The following is a 19,660-nucleotide window of genomic DNA, read 5'->3' on the forward strand; positions in this document are numbered from 1 at the left end:
TTTATTCTACAGCATGACTTCCATCTTGACATGGGGGAATATTCAAACAGCATCCGACTAATGCTGGACTAATATTGCTTTTCCATATACAAATTACTGCTTTGGTATCTTGAAACGCAATTCAGTTCTTGCCACGTCACAAACAATATTTTAAACAATTGTCCTATGCAGTCATTTTTCACGTCTGTAATTATGGACAAGCAAACAGACCTGTTCTTTATTGTGAATGTTCTCACTACCCCAGTAACACTACATCTACCTGATGATACCGGTCTAAAGTTCTATCTTTACCAACCACCCTAACCAAGCGATTTCTCTCTCTGCACACGTATCCTCTTTTGCTCGTGAAGTTTGGGGGCGAGTGTACACACACATTTGAGCAAATGCAGACTACCACATAGCACAGCTGTCTGGTTTGCAAAAACATCTTGGGGACATTCTGAAAGCTTTCTAGGGAATGCATTCTGCCCATCGCTTACCATTGACTTTGTGGTTTGTAACTCCTATTTGGTGGCGTTATTTGTTTTAGACTGTCCAGCATGTCGTTGCTCCTCCCGTGGAGCATGCCTGTTCACCATTGCTCTTGGTATTTTTCCAAGAGTTTTTGCTTTTTGTAAACAGGCCTTTAAATTTTGTTCTTATCTGGTCACATTTGCTGTGCATTCAAAGACAGAGGGCAAATATCTGACTATGTCTTCTGGGAGAACTTGGTTTTAGCTTTCTTGCTCTGACTTCAAAGTGAGAGCATTTATGTGACAATCCTGCAGAGTACCCATGTGAGAGGAGAGGCTGAAGGATGGTATTTTTTTGTAGCACACAACCCAATTTAACTGTCTGTTAATGAAGTGTGCAAATATTTCAGAATATGGAAAACACAATTGAATCACCATTTTTTGTAATTCTGAAGTGTGGAGGAAACAAATGTTTTTAATATGATCAAAATGATTCACTACACTTGGTGATGCCATGTCCACACATTGTCGTTTGTGCACTATATAGTTTTATCAGTAACGCTGCATGGCTGTGCAAATGTAATTGTCATTTCAACTGAAAATGTGTTTTCTATAGTGGCAGTATTCTACCGCACAATGGATACTCCACTCTATGCCAATCCACTCTGCAACACTCTTCTCCACAACAAACTACCACTCTACTCTCCTCTACGCTATGCTACACCACTCCAATCTATGCCACTACATTCTACAACACTCGGCTCCATGGCACCCCACTCTACAACACTTTACTCCACTCTATGTTATGCCACTTTATGTCACTCCACTCTATGCCCTTCCACGAAACTCTATGTCACTCTAAGACACTTTACTCCACTATGCTGCGCCTCTCGACATCCCTTCATTATACAACACTCTACTCCACGGCACAAACTTTTAGCCATGTTGAACAGCAGCCACGCTGGTGTGCAACATGGCTAAAACACATTGGCAAAGCCAATAGCTCTTGCATATGCAAGACCTTTTGGCAAAGCCAATGCTTGTTCTAGAATGGATCATTGAAGTTGAATCCCCAGCCTGAAACAGAAATCCCATTTGCATCACACTTGCTTTTTCATCCTCCTATCCAATGTGTGTTTAAACCAACCTCATTTTGCTAATGTGGCTTTCACCTATCGAGGAACATTTGCATATATTATGAAAGGGTTTTTCATTATTTGATTTTAAGAAGAATAAGCCCATTGTGACAAGTACATAGATTTGGTATTTAAGATCCCATGATTTACATCTTGGTTGTCCAATAACATAAGTTCTTTCAATAAATCAAGTCAATTTCTGTATAATTTTCCATAAATTCAACTGATCTCGGAATGGTACTCAAGGCTCCACAAAGGCCTAGTCAGTGGTGGACCTTAGCAGGACTAAGTATTCCATCCCAATCAGACATAACTGAATTTGGCAGCATGGCTTGTGAGTATTAACAATAGGGCCGCCTAAACTTGCCACAATGCTGTAAAGGAATCTGAAGGGAAGCAAGAGATCCACCACAAGAGAGGAGTACACTTTTAAGCAGAAAAGGTTCTGAACTTGGTGCCAGCAGCAGAGAGCTTTGAAGAAGTGCGGCCTTAGCTTTTCTATCTAGCAAAGTTGTTACAATTCTCGTCTATTAAGTTACACCTGTAAAACTTTATGGCATACCCGAAAAACCCAGGTCACAGATGGTCCTTACTATAAGGAAATATAGGATTTAATAGTTTGCGGGGCGCTAGGTGGCGCACAAGCAGAATGGCCGCACACCCGTGAGGCTCCTGTAGCCTGGGACATTTATCCGGTATTTATCCTACTTTCAGCTTGCCTAAGGTGGAATCCTTTTAGGGATCGGTTGCGGAGGACTTACTGGGGCTCCGGTGAAAAACTCCTGTGAATCGGAGTGGTGCTGCCGCCGTCGCGCTGGGAAAAAGAATCTGCCGAGGGAGGAAGAGCGATCGCGGCAGAGCGTGGTGCTGGCTCAGACCCCTATGCGAGCCCGCGGCCAGCCAAGAGGACCCTAGGCCCCGCGGGGAAGAGCCTGCATGCTACGCAGGAGAGGATCGTTTATCGGAGAGCATTGTCCTAGGGCAGAGCTGTAAGAGGAGTGTGGGTGCCCTGACGGACGGCTGCCTACCACGCAGGCTGCCCGATAGTGAGAGCTATTTACAACAAGGGGTGGTGATGGACGGAGTCTCTGAATTAAGCAGAATACTCTCACCCAGTCAAGAGATCAGGGCTAGATCCAACACCGTTTTTTAGCTCATTGCACCATCCCAGTTTCAGAACCTGGCTGTATGTTCATCACCACCCCCTTTTCTGAATCGTTTTTGGCCACTATAGGTGTGGCAGGGTATACTCAGACATGAGTCCCTTTCTCACTGCTCCATCAGGATTCAAGCAAGCCGGGCCGAAGAGGCTGAAATGCCAGAAACCGGTCCCCGGTAGCTTGTCTCCTTTCTGGTGAAGAATTGGCTTGGTAGTTTGGTCTGCCCTGTTCCCATGATGCACTGGGCCAGGGACAGACTAATTTGCATATAGCCAGGTTCTGAGCTGGGATGGGGCAGTGAGATAAATAACGGTGATGGATCAAGCCCTGATCTTTGGACTGGGTAAGAGTGATCTGCTTAATTCAGACACTCTGTTCATCACCACCCCCTTTTCTGAATCGTTTTTGGCCACTATAGGTGTGGCAGGGTATACTCAGACATGAGTCCCTTTCTCACTGCTCCATCAGGATTCAAGCAAGCCGGACCGAAGAGGCTGAAATGCCAGAAACCGGTCCCCGGTAGCTTGTCTCCTTTCTGGTGAAGAATTGGCTTGGTAGTTTGGTCTGCCCTGTTCCCATGATGCACTGGGCCAGGGACAGACTAATTTGCATATAGCCAGGTTCTGAGCTGGGATGGGGCAGTGAGATAAATAACGGTGATGGATCAAGCCCTGATCTTTGGACTGGGTAAGAGTGGTCTGCTTAATTCAGACACTCTGTTCATCACCACCCCCTTTTCTGAATCAATAGTGAGAGCAGCAGCGGAATGCGAAGAAAGAGACTGGTGAGTGGTGCCGCAGTTACCCAGGCCTGAGAGGCGGCGGCGGCCATAGTGATTACCCCACCAGCAGCTGCTCCTAATCAGCATGAGCGGCGGGCTGATCTCACACAAGGCCAGCACGCTGATACCCTGCACCTAGACAAGCATTCTTGGAACGCGTAGCGGACAGTACTGGATTGCATTAAACTATTTGCATCATTGGAGGTGGCACTGACCTGTGACTGACTGGAGGTGCTTTGAGCGGAGCTTTCAGGCCCCTCAGTGCCCCAGGGAATACGAGAGGGAAGCGGCTCCCACCCCTGTGGCCTGGAGCGAGAGGCATCGTCTGTGCTGAACTGTACAACGGCGGGTAGGGGCTGTAAGGCCGACCGACACAGTGTGAGGCCTGCGCGGGGGGCCGCCCGGCCACCAGTGGTGCTGATTAAGACCGGAGGTTTGCGCTGAAGGACGTAGCATGGGAGCACGGCAGGGACCTTCCAGTTCACCTGCACAAATACTGCTGTAACTACCCTAAGGGCGTGCAAGGAGGCTTTGAAACCGTGAGGCATTGAGGAATTGGAGGCCTGCTTAAGAGCGTGCGGGGATCAAAACCCAACCTAGAAATAAGGCGCCTTCGCTAGGACATAGGGGCCCTGATATTTGGCACGAGAGAAGACTGGAAGATCTACGGGGCCCTCAGCCTTGACCTTGTAAGTGGAGTGCACGGGGATACTGCCCCTCTTGCTGCGATACGTACCTGCCCCTGAACACCTCAAAAGAACAAAGGACAAGCATTGCAGCGCAGGGCGGACTCGATCGGTGAAGGACGGAAGGGAACCCAGGGGTACCATGGGCAAGCCAGATACCAGTCAACCTAAATTGAATTTTGAGGCGGCGAGGCGCACTACTAAAGGCTCGCAGGAAGAGCAAGATGTTGATAGGAGAGAGGAAGCACAGGTGAGCGCGACGACACAGACTTCGGATGTCCAAAGTATCTTACAAGAGGTGCGCCAGGGGTTCACCACCATTGTGGACAAGGTAGATAGAATGTCCTCGCGGATGGACGCAATCGCTCATAAACTGGAAGGTCACGAGGACAGGCTGACGGAAGCAGAAAGGCGCATATCGGACACCGAAGACACGACAGCCAGGGCCACGACGCAACTTGCTCAGATGGATAAGCTCATGAAAGTGATAGCTGCCAAGAACGAGTACTTGGAAAAGCGCAGCAAGCACAATAATATTCGCATAGTAGGGATTCCAGAATCGACCAACACGGGTAAGATGGAGGATTATGTGGAGAAGCTGTTACTATCTTCGAAAGACGCGGAATCCCTATCCAATCAGTTCATAGTTGAACATGCCCACCGCTTGCTGGGACCGAGGCCGCCTCATGGCAGCACCCCAGGACCTATAATTACAAGACTTTTGAACTATAGGGATAGCACGAAGCAAACAATTGAATTACGATGGTAACAAGTTCTCCGGACTTCACCCCTATTGTCCAAGAGGAAAGACGCAAATTTATAGATGTAAAGAACAAATTGAGACTGGCTCAGATCGATTATGCATTGTTATATCCTGCAAGACCTAGGGTCACCCACCAAGGGAAGCACCGGTTCTTTACCAAGCCACAACAGGTGGAAGAATTTCTCAAACATGTGAAGTGTACTAATCGCGCCTCTGGACCTGCATCGGCGTCACAGCAATCCTTCTTGACGGGAGCAGAAGATGACTCACAATGAAGATGTCCCTCTCATTCTCATTGATTATTGTTTTCTCGATCTGTTCACTTAAGTATGTCTTTGAAGCTAGCGACCCGAGGGGACAGATCTGGGACAGTTGGGACAACCCGGAGAGACACGCACCCTATGTAACAAGGTAGGCAATGTTGAGCTGAATCACAGAATACCAGGCACTCTCTACATCATCTGTGGGGGGATCTGGGGGGGAAGGAGGTAATTGTGCTGCAGCCTATTGTTCGCCCCCCAATGGGTATTCCCCCACTGTTGATCACTGTGGATTCTTGTGGGGATTGTTGGTTGTTCATGTTCGAAATGGAGTATGGGAGGGGGGTGGGACACTTTCTGGCAAGTTGGGGCAGCTTTAGTGGGTGGGGGTGGGACTCAGGGGGACATGGTTACTTTGAGTTTGTATCGCTTATGTAATGAGAATGGTTTTATTTCAGTTGACAGGATTGACACGTTGGCAGCAGACGTATCACTTGACATGTAATATGATAATATGCAGTGCACACATATGGTTGACAGTCAGTACATTCGGAGGGCGAGGCCCAACTTTGTTGCAGACCTGGTTCAATGGCTAGCACTGACCTTGCGCATTTGAATATAGTAACATGGAACGTCAGAGGGCTGGGGGATCCTTGAAAAAAGAGACAGGTCCTGGCATACTTGGATAGGCAACAGATGCATCTAGCCATGCTACAGGAGACTCACTTTGCTCCCCAAAGGACTAACACATTTGCGGGTAGGTGGGCAGAACATTGAGTCTTCTCGAGCTACTCGTCCTATGCAAGGGGTACGGCGATACTGAGTAAAAAAACAAGTGCCCTTCCAATTGGCTGGAACCTCATGTGATACCCAGGGTAGATACTGCCTGGCTTGGGGACGAGTGGGATCTGAATCGGTGACTCTGGTGTGTTGCTATGGACCCAATACAGACGCCCCGGAGTTTACCTCATTGTGGATTGAGATTAATGAGATAGGCTCCAGTCATATCATGGGGGGGGGGGGATTTCAATGTTACGTATAATCCAGACATGGATAGATCACACCCTGCCCCTCACCATTATACCAAAGCGTGCACTTCTATACAAAACACACCGACTGAATACCAGTTGCTAGATGCATGGAGGCATTCCAATCCCCAGAAACGTGAGGGTACACACTACACAGCACAGGCTGCACCTGGGCGAGGCTGGACTATTGGATTATATCTAGGTGCCTGGGCCCAGCTATACACAAAGTGCAACACCTAGCTAAGACATACTCGGACCACGCACCAGTTAAACTTACACTGTCATCGGCGGAGTTTAGCACTCCAAGGTGTGCATGGAGACTGAATGCGCGTATACTGTTGGATGTGGTGTTCCAGGAGGAATTGAGGGAGGAGATCCGGGACTTTTTTGAGCGAAACAAAGGCACGGTGAAGAGTGTAGAGACCATATGGGAAGCATTCAAAGTTACGCTCCGTGGGTTTTGTATATCTAAAGGAGCTGGGGTTCTCAAAGACATTACCAACACGCTCTGTAGGCTGAACTCAGAGCTTAAGACACTAGAGGAAGCAATGCGTTGGGACCGGATGGGGATAAACAGCATAAGTTTAGAAAGACACTTACAGAATACATGGACGTGGCACAGAGGGAAACAAGATTTAGAGGCAAACACTGGGTAGCCCGTCGATACGGAGAGGGCGAAAGTCCTGGAAAAACACTAGCGGACACAATCAGGAAACCACGCTACTCAAATTATGTAGTAGAGCTAGAGGGTCCAGATGGGGTCACTTGACGAGACACGAGAGTATCCTTTTGGCGTTTACACATCACTATACCAAGCTCTATACATCGACTAGAGAGGATGATCTGGACCACCAGACATACCTAGGGGATGTCACTGGGATGGCTGAGTGATGTGCATCGCAAATTTCTGTGTGCCCCCTTCGAATTAGACGAGGTTAGGGAAGCCATCATGCAAATGTTATCTCGGAAGGCCACCGGCACGGATATCATTCCGATAGAATTTTACAAAACCTACATAGATATGAAGGCTCCTATTTTGCGTGAAGTCTACGAAGAGTCCCTGGAAGTAGGCTGCCTTCCGCCGTCCATGAGAGAAGCTCTCATTATCTCTTTTGAAACCGGAAAAACCTCCCCAGCAGTGTGGGTCCTACAGACCGCTATCACTCCTCAATTGTGATGCCAAAATCTTGGCGAAGCTTGTCACTAATAGACTTCGCTTGCTGCTGGAACACTTGATCCTCCCGGATCAGTCGGGGTTTGTCACAGGAAGGGCCACTTCCCACCATCCGACAACGTTTCCCCAGATCTACCTTTGGCGGCTGTCTTTCTAGACGCCACCAAAGCTTTTGATTCCATTGAGTGGGATTATATTTCTGGTGACATGCTAAGAATGGGGTTCCCACCACTTTTTCTGTCCTGGATCCGACTGTTGTATCACCGGCCGGGTGCTAAGGTCCTTATGAACTGGCAAACATCTCCTGCTTTCTTAATTACCAGAGGTACCCGACAGGGGTGCCCCCGGTCTCCTTTACTTTTCACCTTAGCGATGGAACCGCTAGCGGCACGGCTGCGGCAGTGCCACAATGACAAAGCTTTAAGATGTAACATGAGGCAGATATTGATCTCATTATATGCCGATGATATCACTCTATATGACAGAGACCCTAAGCATAATCTAAACCTACTCCTCCGGGAGTTCATTGTTTTTGGGAAGTTGTGTGGGATCCAGGTAAACTGGGGGAAGTCCGGTTTCTTTCCGCTGACGCCGGCTGTTGATCGCTTCTCTCTAGATTATCTGTTGGAGTGGTGCGAAGGGAAATTGCGTTACCTGGGTATCCGGGTTACCAGGGATCAACACGAGCTGATGCGTCTTAAATATGGAATCACCCAAAACCGCATAATAGACTATGTTGCCCCCTGGATTACACTGCCGCTCTGTATAGCGGATCGGGCCTCCCTGATTAAGATGGCGATTCTTTCCCAACTGCTTTACCTTTTCTTAAATATTATCCGGGGAGACATTTCTTTGCGGCTCTTAAAATGGAGTTGATACAGCTAGTATGGGGAGGTAAGCAGCCAAGGTTGCAATGGGATGTTCTGATAAGGCCTTATTCGATGGGGATCCCAGACTTTGAACTTTATTATCTCAGCGCGCAGGCCCATTATGCATTCTTCTGGGTGAACCAACCAAAATATATGCCACAAATGGCAGCTGAACATTGACTTGTTCACCCGATACCAATCGAAGGTGCACTGTATGCAGTTCCAGATACACAGGAGAAGACGAAACCACAGTTAATGCCACAATTACGGCGTGGCGACGCATTGGACAAATGTTAAACACCCCTATGGCTTACTCCCCACCTTTGCCGCTTGCGTATCACTCAGAAATGCCTCTCCTCCAGGAAGCAATATTTCATAAATTTAAAGATTGGGTAGGAGTCACTACCTGGGGGAACCTGTACAGAGATGGACAGTTTTTAGACTGAGTATATTTCAGGGCATACGGCAAACCCCATTGGACGTCTTCTTATACATAAGGCTAAGACAGGGAATACGGTCTCTAGCTCCGGAATTCCCAGCTGAACCCCCGGCGCTTGCACCACTGCACTTAATCCTCCAAAATGCGACGGCCAAACGCTTTGTTTCATCCATATATCGAACGGTGCACACACAAAGGGAGGTACTGACCACGCCGTCCCGCGCGCGCTGGGGTGAGGAGCTGGGCTTCCGCCTGACGGATGAGCATTGGGAATGCTCATTGGTTAATGTTCCTTAAACTGCCAGTGACCCATGATATTTTGATATCCATCTCGGAGGCTAGTTTTTACTTGTTAGGTTATGTTATGTGTTATGTTACCCAATATATAATCCGCGGTGTACACCTGAAGGTGTCTTGGCGCTGATTCTGTGAGATGTCACGTATTATGGAGATCCATTCAAGCAAATGAAAGAGAACCAACCTTGTACAACTATCGCCACTGCAAAGCATTTTGTGATATGGAATTCTGACTCAGATGAGATGTTATGTGTGTGCATCAGCATTTACAAATACCAAAGTGTCACCATTTAAATAGAATTTCTTAAGAAAATAAAAGTGCTCTTATTCCCCACATGAAAGCAGGAAAATTCTAACACTGATGACTATTAACGAAGCCCCTAGGATGCTGAAGCTAAGTTTTCCGCACAAACCAACCGGAAACATCGCCCAGAACTTGGATATCCCATAAGGGATACTTCTTTTTGAAATCGTATCCATCTGTTGTGAAGAAATAACATCCTGAAAGCTGAAACTTGGCATTCTGAAATGATGGGCTCAGAGTTGGCTTTTAAATGAGCCAACCAACAGTTTGGCATTGAACCCTGACTGAGTTGGAATAAGAACACAAAGTGGAATTAAACAACCTAACTATGCGCAGGTAGTACATGCCCAGACAATCATAAGAAACAGATCATCCCACCTTTTAAACTCAAGTTTATTTTTCTTGCAGCACAAAAACTGATGTTTAGGTGGGACATCCAGTGTCGAGAACTAAATTATTAAAATTAGCATCTGAACATCATGGTGCAAGTGTGGGGCCTCGACAGTGCTGTATTTGTGTTGCTGTGATAAAAAATGTAACATTCATATGATTCATTTACAGAAACGAGTCTAATGTAGTTTTAGTCAAGTGCGGATAACAGATTTGCAACATTGCAAAACAAATGAAGAAAAAAACTTACAAAAATGCAGAACTCCTCTAACATGAATATTTAAACATGTATCTATTACTTTCATCAGAGCGCACATAAAAAGATCAAGCAATTGCAATAATGGTCCTTTTCTACACAATGCTATGACAAAATGCTTTAATATTCTGAACAGAAATACACAAACATAATTTTACAGGATTACCTATTTTCATAGGTACTGGCCATCAATATGGTCTAGCCTACATTGATAAGTTTGATGCAATGCTGCAGAGTGCGCAACTGTGTCAAACTAGTACATTCCTCAAACGCACAGCTCGATTCCAAAGTTGTAAATAATAATCAGCATTGTGAAGTCCATAAAACTAGATTTATATACAGTTATTTTGCTTGCTGTCTTCTAGTAAGGATTTCTAAAATAAATACAACAGTAAGATCTTTAAATCGTTGCAGAACCAGTTTACTCTGTACATGAACAGCTGGCCAACAACTTCTTACACATAGCAACTGCTAGGACTTGTTTTTGCTCTCCATTTCTCTGTGGTTTGGCGAAAGATTCGGCTTTTTGCTGTGAGATTTCTCTTGGAATAAAGAACATTGAGGCTGTTGCTGGAACAATCCATTTGGCAGATTGGAAGTTCTATTTATTTTCCTTCTATACCTCAATTGCCCCAAAAAAGTCCTCCACAGCTCCAGATTTAAAGTTCAGTTCTTTATGTTGAAGGTCAAATAAGTTCACTGAAGTGCAAAACGCATTTATTGCTTATAGCGGACTCCAGTTACATGAGCCTGTTTTATGTTCACAAAATCCACAGCTGTTTCAGAGAGAGTTACAAGTGGCTCGTACTGTTGCTCCACTGGAAAAGATCACAAACCCTTTCTCTCTAGTTTTTCTAAGATTGCCTGTAGCTTTCTAACAGCTTCTTTTCTGACCTGGCGAATGCTGTCCAATCCCATGGTTTCCACTGAGTCCAGTTCCAACAATTCCTTGGTCAGCAGCTCCTCAAGGCATTTGTAGGACTTGTCTGTCTTTTTCCCTACAAATTCTTCCACTTCGTTGTCCAAGAACTGCACCTTCTCAAGAACTTGTACAATTTTTTGAATCGCTGGATGACAGTCTAGATTGTCTGAAGAACTTGAATTGACGGAATTTGGACCATCATCTTCATTCACTGGCTCTTTCTCTGGCCCATTGTCATACAGTTGGGGTGACGCACTATAGTGTGATTTTGGGTTCACAGGAGTTGGCTTGTTTTCTTGAACCGTTCTTGTGTTGTAGGAGCCAGGCTCTGGATAGTATCCAGAATGGTTCGTTACTTGCTCTGGCTTACTATACGAGGGGGGGTATGAAGGTTCCTGCAAAAAAACAAGAAAGTAAAAAAAAAAAATGAATATACCAGCTCTATTAGTTTGGGCAGATTTGTTATTGGAAGTGGGCACAGTCTTTTTTGAGCTGCTTACAGGTTCCATCCTACAGGTGTGTGCCTTAGCCACCCATACACACCCTTAATTACTAGATCGCCATGTTATTTTAAGACCTCTTGCACAGTAACTCAAAATTAAGATTTTCATATTAGTTTCCCAAACATACTTCGAAATGACACAATGTGCCAAATGTGTACATAACTACACTTTCCATCAAATTGTCTTGCTGAGATGTATTAATTTATTGATCATTTAATCACAACGTTTACAGTCACAAAAACACTACTGTCATAATAAATAGTGCTACTATCACTAGCAAAATAGAATGATTTGAGCTTGACCACACATTGCGATTTGAACATTTGTGTATTTCACTCGGATTCAAGTTTGAATTAGAAGTTATTTAACTGAAATGTAATAATATATATAATACTTCATAACACAGTCTAAAACCTGTAAATAAAAGGTGTCCCGTCACCCACGCTACTCAATTACCTGACCTTGAAAGAAGGAAAGACCAAATTGCTATCCCAGGATTCAAAGTCCTGATATGCAAGTCAGTGCAGATGTCAAGAGTTCACTAAATCATCCTGCTAAGCGAGATAAGTTAAAATTATAATACTAATATGATAAAGAACACTCTAAACCTTTTTAAAGCAATGCATCATTTATTGAACTAATTTTACTTTGTTAGAAAAGGAATAGGTTACTTATCCTGTAAGCATCTGTTCGTGGTATGTAGTGCTATAGATTCACCTGCTTTGCATACTTCTGCCATCTAGTGTTGGGTCCGGATGTGACCAAGTGGTTTTTCTTCAAGGAAGTCTTTCGAGTCACACGGTAGATTGACTCCTCCTGTTGGTCATAATGCACATGGGCATTGACTCCATTGTTGGATTGAGAATGGAGCGTAAAAGTAAATGGTAAGTGAAGATGTCCATGCATATAAAAAGAGAAATAAACCTGCAGGGGCCATAGGTGTCCGGGGAGGAGGATGGGTATATGTGAATCTATAGCACTACGTCCCACGAACAGATGCTTACAGGGAAAGTAACATTCCGTTCGAGGCATGTGTGGCTGTAAATACACATGCTTTGGAAAGACTGTCAAGAAATCCTCATCAGAAGCGTTAGCTTACCTGTGGGTATTGCAGTGGTTTGAAAAAATGAATGGAGCACAGCCTTATCCACATTAGCTTGCTGGTGTGCTAGAACATCCACATAATAATGTTTAGTGAAAGAGAATGGTGGAGACCATGCAGCTGCTTTACGTATATCACCTATTGTAATGTTTCCTAGGAAATACATAGATGCTCTTTTCTTTTGAGTAGTGTGCTCTAGGAGGTGTAGGTAGAGTTCCTTTGGCCTTAGTGTAACATGTTTGAATTCACTTCACTATCTATCTGGCAATACCGGATTTGGAAATAGGCTTTACTTTAGCAGGTGGTGAGAAAGCAACAAATAGTATTTTAGTGCTTCTAAATGTTTTAGTCTCATCAATGAGTGCATAAGAGCTCTTTTGACATCTAATGTATGGCAAGCCCTCTCCGCAATGAGTCTGGTTGAGGGAAAAAATGTAGCTCAATTGACCGATTACAGTGAAAATGAGAGACAACCTTTGGAAGGAATTTGGGGTTGGTGCGGAGGACCACCCTGACTCCGTGGAACTGGAAGAAGGGCTCTTCCAAGGTTAAAACGTGGAGCTCACTCACACATCAGAGTGTGGTAATTCGCAATTAAAACTAGCACCTTCCAAGAGGAAAATAATTGAAGGGGGCATGTATGCAGGGGGTCGTAAGAGGTCCCATAAGTCGTGTAAAAACAATGTTAAGATTCCAGGAGGGTGCAGGAGAACCCGTGGTTGAATTCCTCTTTTAAGTCCTTCCAGGAACGCCTAAATTACTGATATTTTGAATAAAGAAACTTATTGCCTATTTTTGAAATAGGCAGCTATTATGGAGAGATTTAACCTTATGGAGGTGAATGCTAGCCCAGAGAGTTGTAAATGAAGCAAGTAACGTGCAATGGACTATACTGTGGCATTAAAAGGATCCATTTGTTTTGAGTGACAATAAAATACAAATCTTTCCACTTAACCGCGTAGCATGCTCAATTGGTAGGTCTACGGGCTTCTTTAGGAATGGTCATACATTTAGTGGGAGATTGGGGTAACCAAACTCTATGACCGCAGGAGCTGGATCTCCAGGTTTAGAGACTTGGAATCTGGGTGCCTGATTTCTCCATGGTTCTGAGTGAGAAGGTCTGGCCTTGTGGGGAGCTTCTCGTGGGGAATTATAGAGGTCCAGTAATGTTGTGAACCAGGGCAGATGGGACCATGTGGGAGCTACTAGTATTAGAGGGAGAGATGTTGGCCTGAGCTTCTGAACCAGAAATGGAAAGAGAAGAGAAGGAAAAGCGTAGGCAAATGTCGCTGGCCAAATCATCCATAGTGCATTGCCACTGTATAGTGGGCATGGGAACCTGAATGCGAAGTTTGGCCGTTTAGCGTCGTCCATGGTTCTGAACAGATCTACTTAAGGGAACCTCCATCTTGGGATGTATGGGAGGACGACTTGTGGGTGGAGTTCCTACTCGTGAACTTGCTGCTGCATCCTGCGGAGGAGGTCGGCAAAATTGTTCTCTGTTCCCAGAAGGTGCTCCGCTAAGAGATGAATGTTGTGTTGGAGAGCTCAGCACCAAAAGGTCTGAGATAGGTAAGAAAGTTGTGTAGAACACCCCGCCCGCCCCGCCCGCCGCCCGCCCGAGTAATGATTGCGGCAATATATTAACACTAAATCTTCCAAATGACCCTGTGACTGAGATCACCGTTGAGCTAAGCATTCCTGCAACTGTTGCATGTGTAGTCATGCATAAAGAACTAAGGCAATGCAGGAGGCTATCATACCTAAGAGATGCATGACTGTTTTGACTGAGTTGGTGATATTGTTGAAATTGGGGTGTTAACACTTCGAAAGACTGGATTCTTGCAGTATTGGGATAAGCTACGCCTATTTGTGCCTTCAGAATAGGCCCTAAATAAGGTTAAACCTGTAGGGGGGTGAAGGTGAGACTTGGTGAATTTGATAGTAAACCCTAAGCGACGATCTATTGTAACCGGAGTGTGGTGTTGGCACTACTGGTGTGTGTTGGCTTTGATAAGTCAACCATCCAGATATGGAAATACATGGATTTTTAGTCTGCATAGGTGTGCTGCTACCACTGCAAGGTATTTGGTGAATACCAAACCTGCGGAACTTACTCTCAAAAGGGAGGACTTTAAACTGATAATGTTTGCCACTCACCACAAACCTTAGATAACTGCTTTGTGCTGGGTATATTGGTATGAGAAAATAGGAGTCCTTTAGTTCTAGTGTAGCCATAAAGTCGCCTTGTTGGAGAAGTGGGATCACATCTTGTAGAATTAACACGTGGAAGTGCTCTGACAGATGCATTTTGTTTAGGGGAGAGAGGTCTAGAATTGGCCATAAAGAGCCATCCTTTTTTGGGTTTTAGGAAGTATAGCGAGTACACTCCTGAAACTTAGTGATGTATAAGGAGTGGCTCTACAGCTCCTTTCAGGAGGAAAGCTTAAACCTACTGTTTGAGCAAAGTTTGATGTTCCAGTAATAGCCTGTGATTGCGAGGTGGAATGTTAGGAGGTGTGGTAATGAGCTCCAGACAATTGCCATGTTCTGGTCTGATGTAACGGTTTGCCATGTGGGTTGGAAATGTAAGCGATCTTCGACCGGTTTATGTGATCGGGGGTAGGAGAGGGAAGTCATTGATGGTGGGTGTTCCGTGTGGGGAAATACCATTGCCTCTACCTCTTAAATTGTTACCTCTGAAGGACCCTTGGAATTAATCCAGAGGGGAGGTAGGTTGACCCTGAATGTGCTGGTACGAGGTGGAGGGGTCAGAAGAGGTTGCTTTGAAACGTGCACAGTAGTTGGGTCAGCAAAAAGAACCAAGGGGAGCATGTCATTGGAGAGTCACTATTGCTTTTGTCTTCTCAGTGTCTTTTTTTATTTTTTCTAATGTTTGGTCCACCCGAGGACCAAACAGATGTTCTTTATCGATGGCATGTTGAGCACATTCTGTCGAACTTCTGGTTTGAACCCAGAAACGCAGATCCATGCATGCCTTCTTAGTAGGATGCTAGTATTAATTTCCCTAGCTGCAGTGTCAGCTGAGTCAAAGGAACATATCGGATGGAGGTGTTGGATAAAAGTTTGCCTTTAGAAAAAAATTCTTGGCCAAGTTTCTTGTGCTCATCTGGGAGGTACTGGAGAAGGTCCTCCATCTCGTCCAGTGAGCACGATCATATTGAGAAAGAAGGCCCCTAGAGTTGGGTATACACCAATGATTGGCTGATTGTGCTTCAAACTTTTTCCCTATGCATCTTTAACTATGCTTTCTTTATTGGGTGGCGGGGAATCTCCGCTGGCTTGTGAGTTTGCTCGCTTTTGAGCGATGGGGATGACCAGAGAGCCTGGTGGCAGTTGGCCCCAGATATAAATGGGATCAGTTAGGGAAGCCTTACACTTCTCATCAACCCTGGGTGTGATAACCCTAGCTCTGACAGGGTCTTTAAAAAGGGCATCCGTAGGCCTAAGCATGCCCTTTAGCATTTGCAGATATCATGTAGCCATGTGAGTGGAGGAAAGGGTCTCATAATAGAAATCTTCTAAGGGCTCTATATGGATTTCCACTTGATGGAAAAAACAACTCTTCCCTATAAGCTCCTGATAAGATGTTGAGTAATTAGGAGAGGAAGGTTGGGAGGGATAAAGATGTGGTTTGTGTCCCCTGGTGGATCGATATCATAGGTATCCCAGGGGTCAATATGTGGTGGTGTACCAAAGGTGTTCCGTCCCCCACCATGCCCAGCAGTATCAGAATTTGGAGACCCTCGAGGTGAAATATTCAGTGGGTGAAGCTGGTGGAGGCAGTGAGGGTGGCACAAGAGGTAAAGGACTGGAGGCCTTGCTTGCCTTCTTGCGGTGTTCGCAGGAACCAGTACATCTACAGCCTCCTGAAAAGAAAACTGTTTAGCGGGGTGGAGGAATTGGTGACAAAAACCTGGCAAGGATAAGGCTGTTAGGAGCCTGGATGTGAATCTGTTTCTATCTAGCATCCAGATGCTTTTGAAGTCTATGGAGGATTGCCTCCAATGGTCTGCCAGAATCAGGCTTCGATGTCTCCTTCGAAGATTTCGGGTCTGACACAAATTTAAGTTTTGGCGCCAAAGTTCAGCCCATTATCGAAATGGTGGACGTTGATAGTGGTATTCGGCTCAGCACAGAGGATTGAGTAGGTGTCGGCTAGTGTTGCGAGACCAAAATGGTCAATGCCGAAGGTTTCGGCTTGGGTTGTTTTTTTGGTGCAGACCATGGCCGGAAGGCATTGGTGGACCGAGGGTCTCTGTATGATGTTTCAGAGTGGCAGAATGTCTTCTGAGCTGATCAAAACGGTTTTGGGAGGCAGGGCGTACCAGACCCAGACTGCTGAGCGGGTGTTACATCCTCCATCTCCACCTCAAGGTGGGATCCCGAAATGCCCTCAACAGAGAATGCCTCTTCCTCCTACGACGGTTGAGGTGGTTCTTCTTGCTCGACACAGTCTTGCCTGAAAAGGTCTGGAGTGTCCTCTATGCTCCTCTGCGTCATCTACAGTTGACATGCACGACAGCCTAGAAATGTTTTCTTGGAGCGCAAGGAGCAGCAGGCATCACAATCAGCTTCTTGGCGTTACGGCAACAAGCATAGATTGCAGACCTGGTACTATTCGGTTTGAAGGTACTTCACATGGCAGCGAGGACAATAAGGAGTAGTTTCTGTCCTGTAACTCCAGTTCTGTAGTAGGGGTATCTCTGTTATAGTCATAATCTAGTGAATAGTCCCGCCCATGTGCGTGGACCCCGGAGCAATCAAAAATAATCTCTTACAGTGTCAAAAAATGCAGAAATGCATAGACACTTAAGAGAGAATTTAAAGACAGATAATGCAGCCTAAAAAGGCTACACTGTCCAGTACTTCAACTAGAAATTCCACCACAAAATCCACAAAACAGCAAAGCCTGTACAGATTTCCCTTGCTTTACCAGCAAAATCCCTCAGGAATGATAGAGAGAAGAACCTGGACAAACAAGCCCCAAAGGCTGCCATTATGTGGCTCAAAACAGGATACTGTGCCTTTAAGAGAATCTTCCAGAACCTTCTCCCAGTATCCCAGAATGCATAGCAGGTCCAACTTACTTCAGTTCTTTTTGAAGGCATAACACGCCAGACCTGTAGCATTCCATAAAGGAATATGTCTCTCTCCACCGGGGAGGGGGGAGGGCGCTTATGACTATAACAGAGATACCCCTACTACAGAACTGGAGTTACAGGACAGAAACTACTCCTTCTGTAGTAGGGGATCTCTGTGTATAGTCATAATCTAGTGAATAGAATGGCAAGCCCATCCCCACACCAAAGCGGCGGTGGAGAAAAGAGAATTGACGCCACTACTGTGCGAACAGATTTCGCAGCGAAGCCTGCCCAACCTGAGCGTCCGCCCTGGCATCAGAGTCCAGGCAGTAATGCTTAGCAAAGGTATGAACCGACTTCCAAGTGGCTGCCTTGCAGATTTCTGCAATCGGAACATTACGGAGCAATGCTGTCGTGGCAGCCTTGCCCCTGGTGGAATGAGCCTTAGGCTTACCTCCTAAGGTCTGATTAGCTTTTTGGTAACACAGCTGTATGCAGGACACAATCCACCTAGAGATAGACTGCTTAGAAGTCGCAAGACCCGTCCTGACTGATCCATAAGTGATGAACAATTGGTCTGACCTACGAATATCACTGGTTTTATCCAGATAAAACTTCAGCACCCTCCTAACATCCAGGGAATGCAAAGACCTTTCCGCTGGAGACGAAGGATTCTGAAAGAACGTAGGTAAAGTTATAGCCTGGTTGATATGAAAATCAGAAACAACCTTGGGAAGAAACTTAGGGTGAGTACGCATAACAACCTTAGCAGCATGAAATACAGTATAAGGTTCTTGGCAACACAACGCCTGAATTTCACTCACCCTGCGGCCCGATGTAATGGCCACGAGGAACGCCGCCTTCCAGGACAGGTGCTGCAACAAAGCCTTATGAATAGGTTCAAAAGGCTCCTTCATCAATCTGGACAGCACCACATTCAAGTCCCACGAAGGCGAAGGAAGCCTGACAGGAGGGAACACCTTCTTCAAGCCTTCCAAAAAATCTTTGATCACAGGGATCTGGAAGAAGGAAGTCTGTGAAGGGCATTTCCTGTAGGCAGTCAAAGCAGCCAGATGAACCTTAATGGAATGAACATTAAGGCCAGACTGCGCCAGATGCAGCAGATATGGAAGGATGACATCCTCCTTGCATGTAGTCGGGTCATAGTTCTTAGACTTGCACCAGATGCAAAACCTCTTCCACTTGTAAGCGTAAGAAGTCCTAGTGGAAGGTCGCTTAGCATCCTTCAGTATGTCCATACAATCCTCAGGGAGATTCAGATGGCCATATTGCACTATTTCAGGAGCCATGCCGCCAAACTCAAAGACGAGAGGTTGGGGTGCACCATCCGCCCCCCGAACTTCGTGAGAAGGTCCGGCCTGCACTGCAGCTTCATGTGAGGAAGGAGAGACCGGTGAAGCAGGTCTGTGAACCACCACTGTCTGGGCCATTCCGGGGCAATCAGTATCATCCGCGCCCTGGACTGGGACAGCTTGATGAGAACCGTCGGAATCAGGGGAATGGGTGGAAAAGCGTACAGAAAGCTGTTCGACCAGTTGATCCATAACGCGTTCCCCAGCTGGTAGTACCTGGAGGCGAAGTCTCGGCATTTGCTGTTTTCGGCGGTGGCGAACAGATCTACGTCTGGCGTTCCCCACCTTGCGAAGACTTCTCCTGGTACTTCGTCGTTTATGACCCAGTCGTGGTTTTCCTGAATCAGTCTGCTCAGTTCGTCTGCCTGAACATTCTGTACACCTGGCAGATGCGTGGCCGTTATAGACAGTCCTCGAGCCAGAAGCCAGTGCCAGATCGCCTGCGCCTCCTGTGACAGAGTGCGTGATCTCGAGCCCCCCTGCTTGTTGAGGTAATACATCGTTGTCGTGTTGTCCGTCTGAACAAGCAGAGAGTTGGTCTGAAAGGATGGATGAAAGGCCTTCAGTGCCAAGTGAACAGCTCTGAGTTCCAGGAAATTGATGTGGTACGTGGACTCCGTCGGGGACCACGTCCCGTGAATCTGTAGGTCTCCGGAGTGC

General features: G+C 46.0%; 1 protein-coding gene across 1 annotated transcript in view; it reads right to left on the reverse strand.

Moving 5' to 3' along the window:
- Positions 1-9,725: 9,725 nt before the first annotated feature.
- BAG4 (BAG cochaperone 4) overlaps positions 9,726-19,660 on the reverse strand; it is a 113,709-nt gene continuing 103,774 nt past the window's right edge. The window contains exon 5 of the mRNA XM_078666385.1: positions 9,726-11,312. Within this exon, the coding sequence (XP_078522511.1) occupies positions 10,824-11,312 (489 nt within the window). The 3' untranslated portion in view covers positions 9,726-10,823. The remainder of the gene's footprint in view (positions 11,313-19,660) is intronic.

The sequence above is a fragment of the Lissotriton helveticus genome, chromosome 11 (assembly GCF_964261635.1).
Source record: "Lissotriton helveticus chromosome 11, aLisHel1.1, whole genome shotgun sequence".
Lineage (NCBI taxonomy): Eukaryota > Metazoa > Chordata > Amphibia > Caudata > Salamandridae > Lissotriton > Lissotriton helveticus.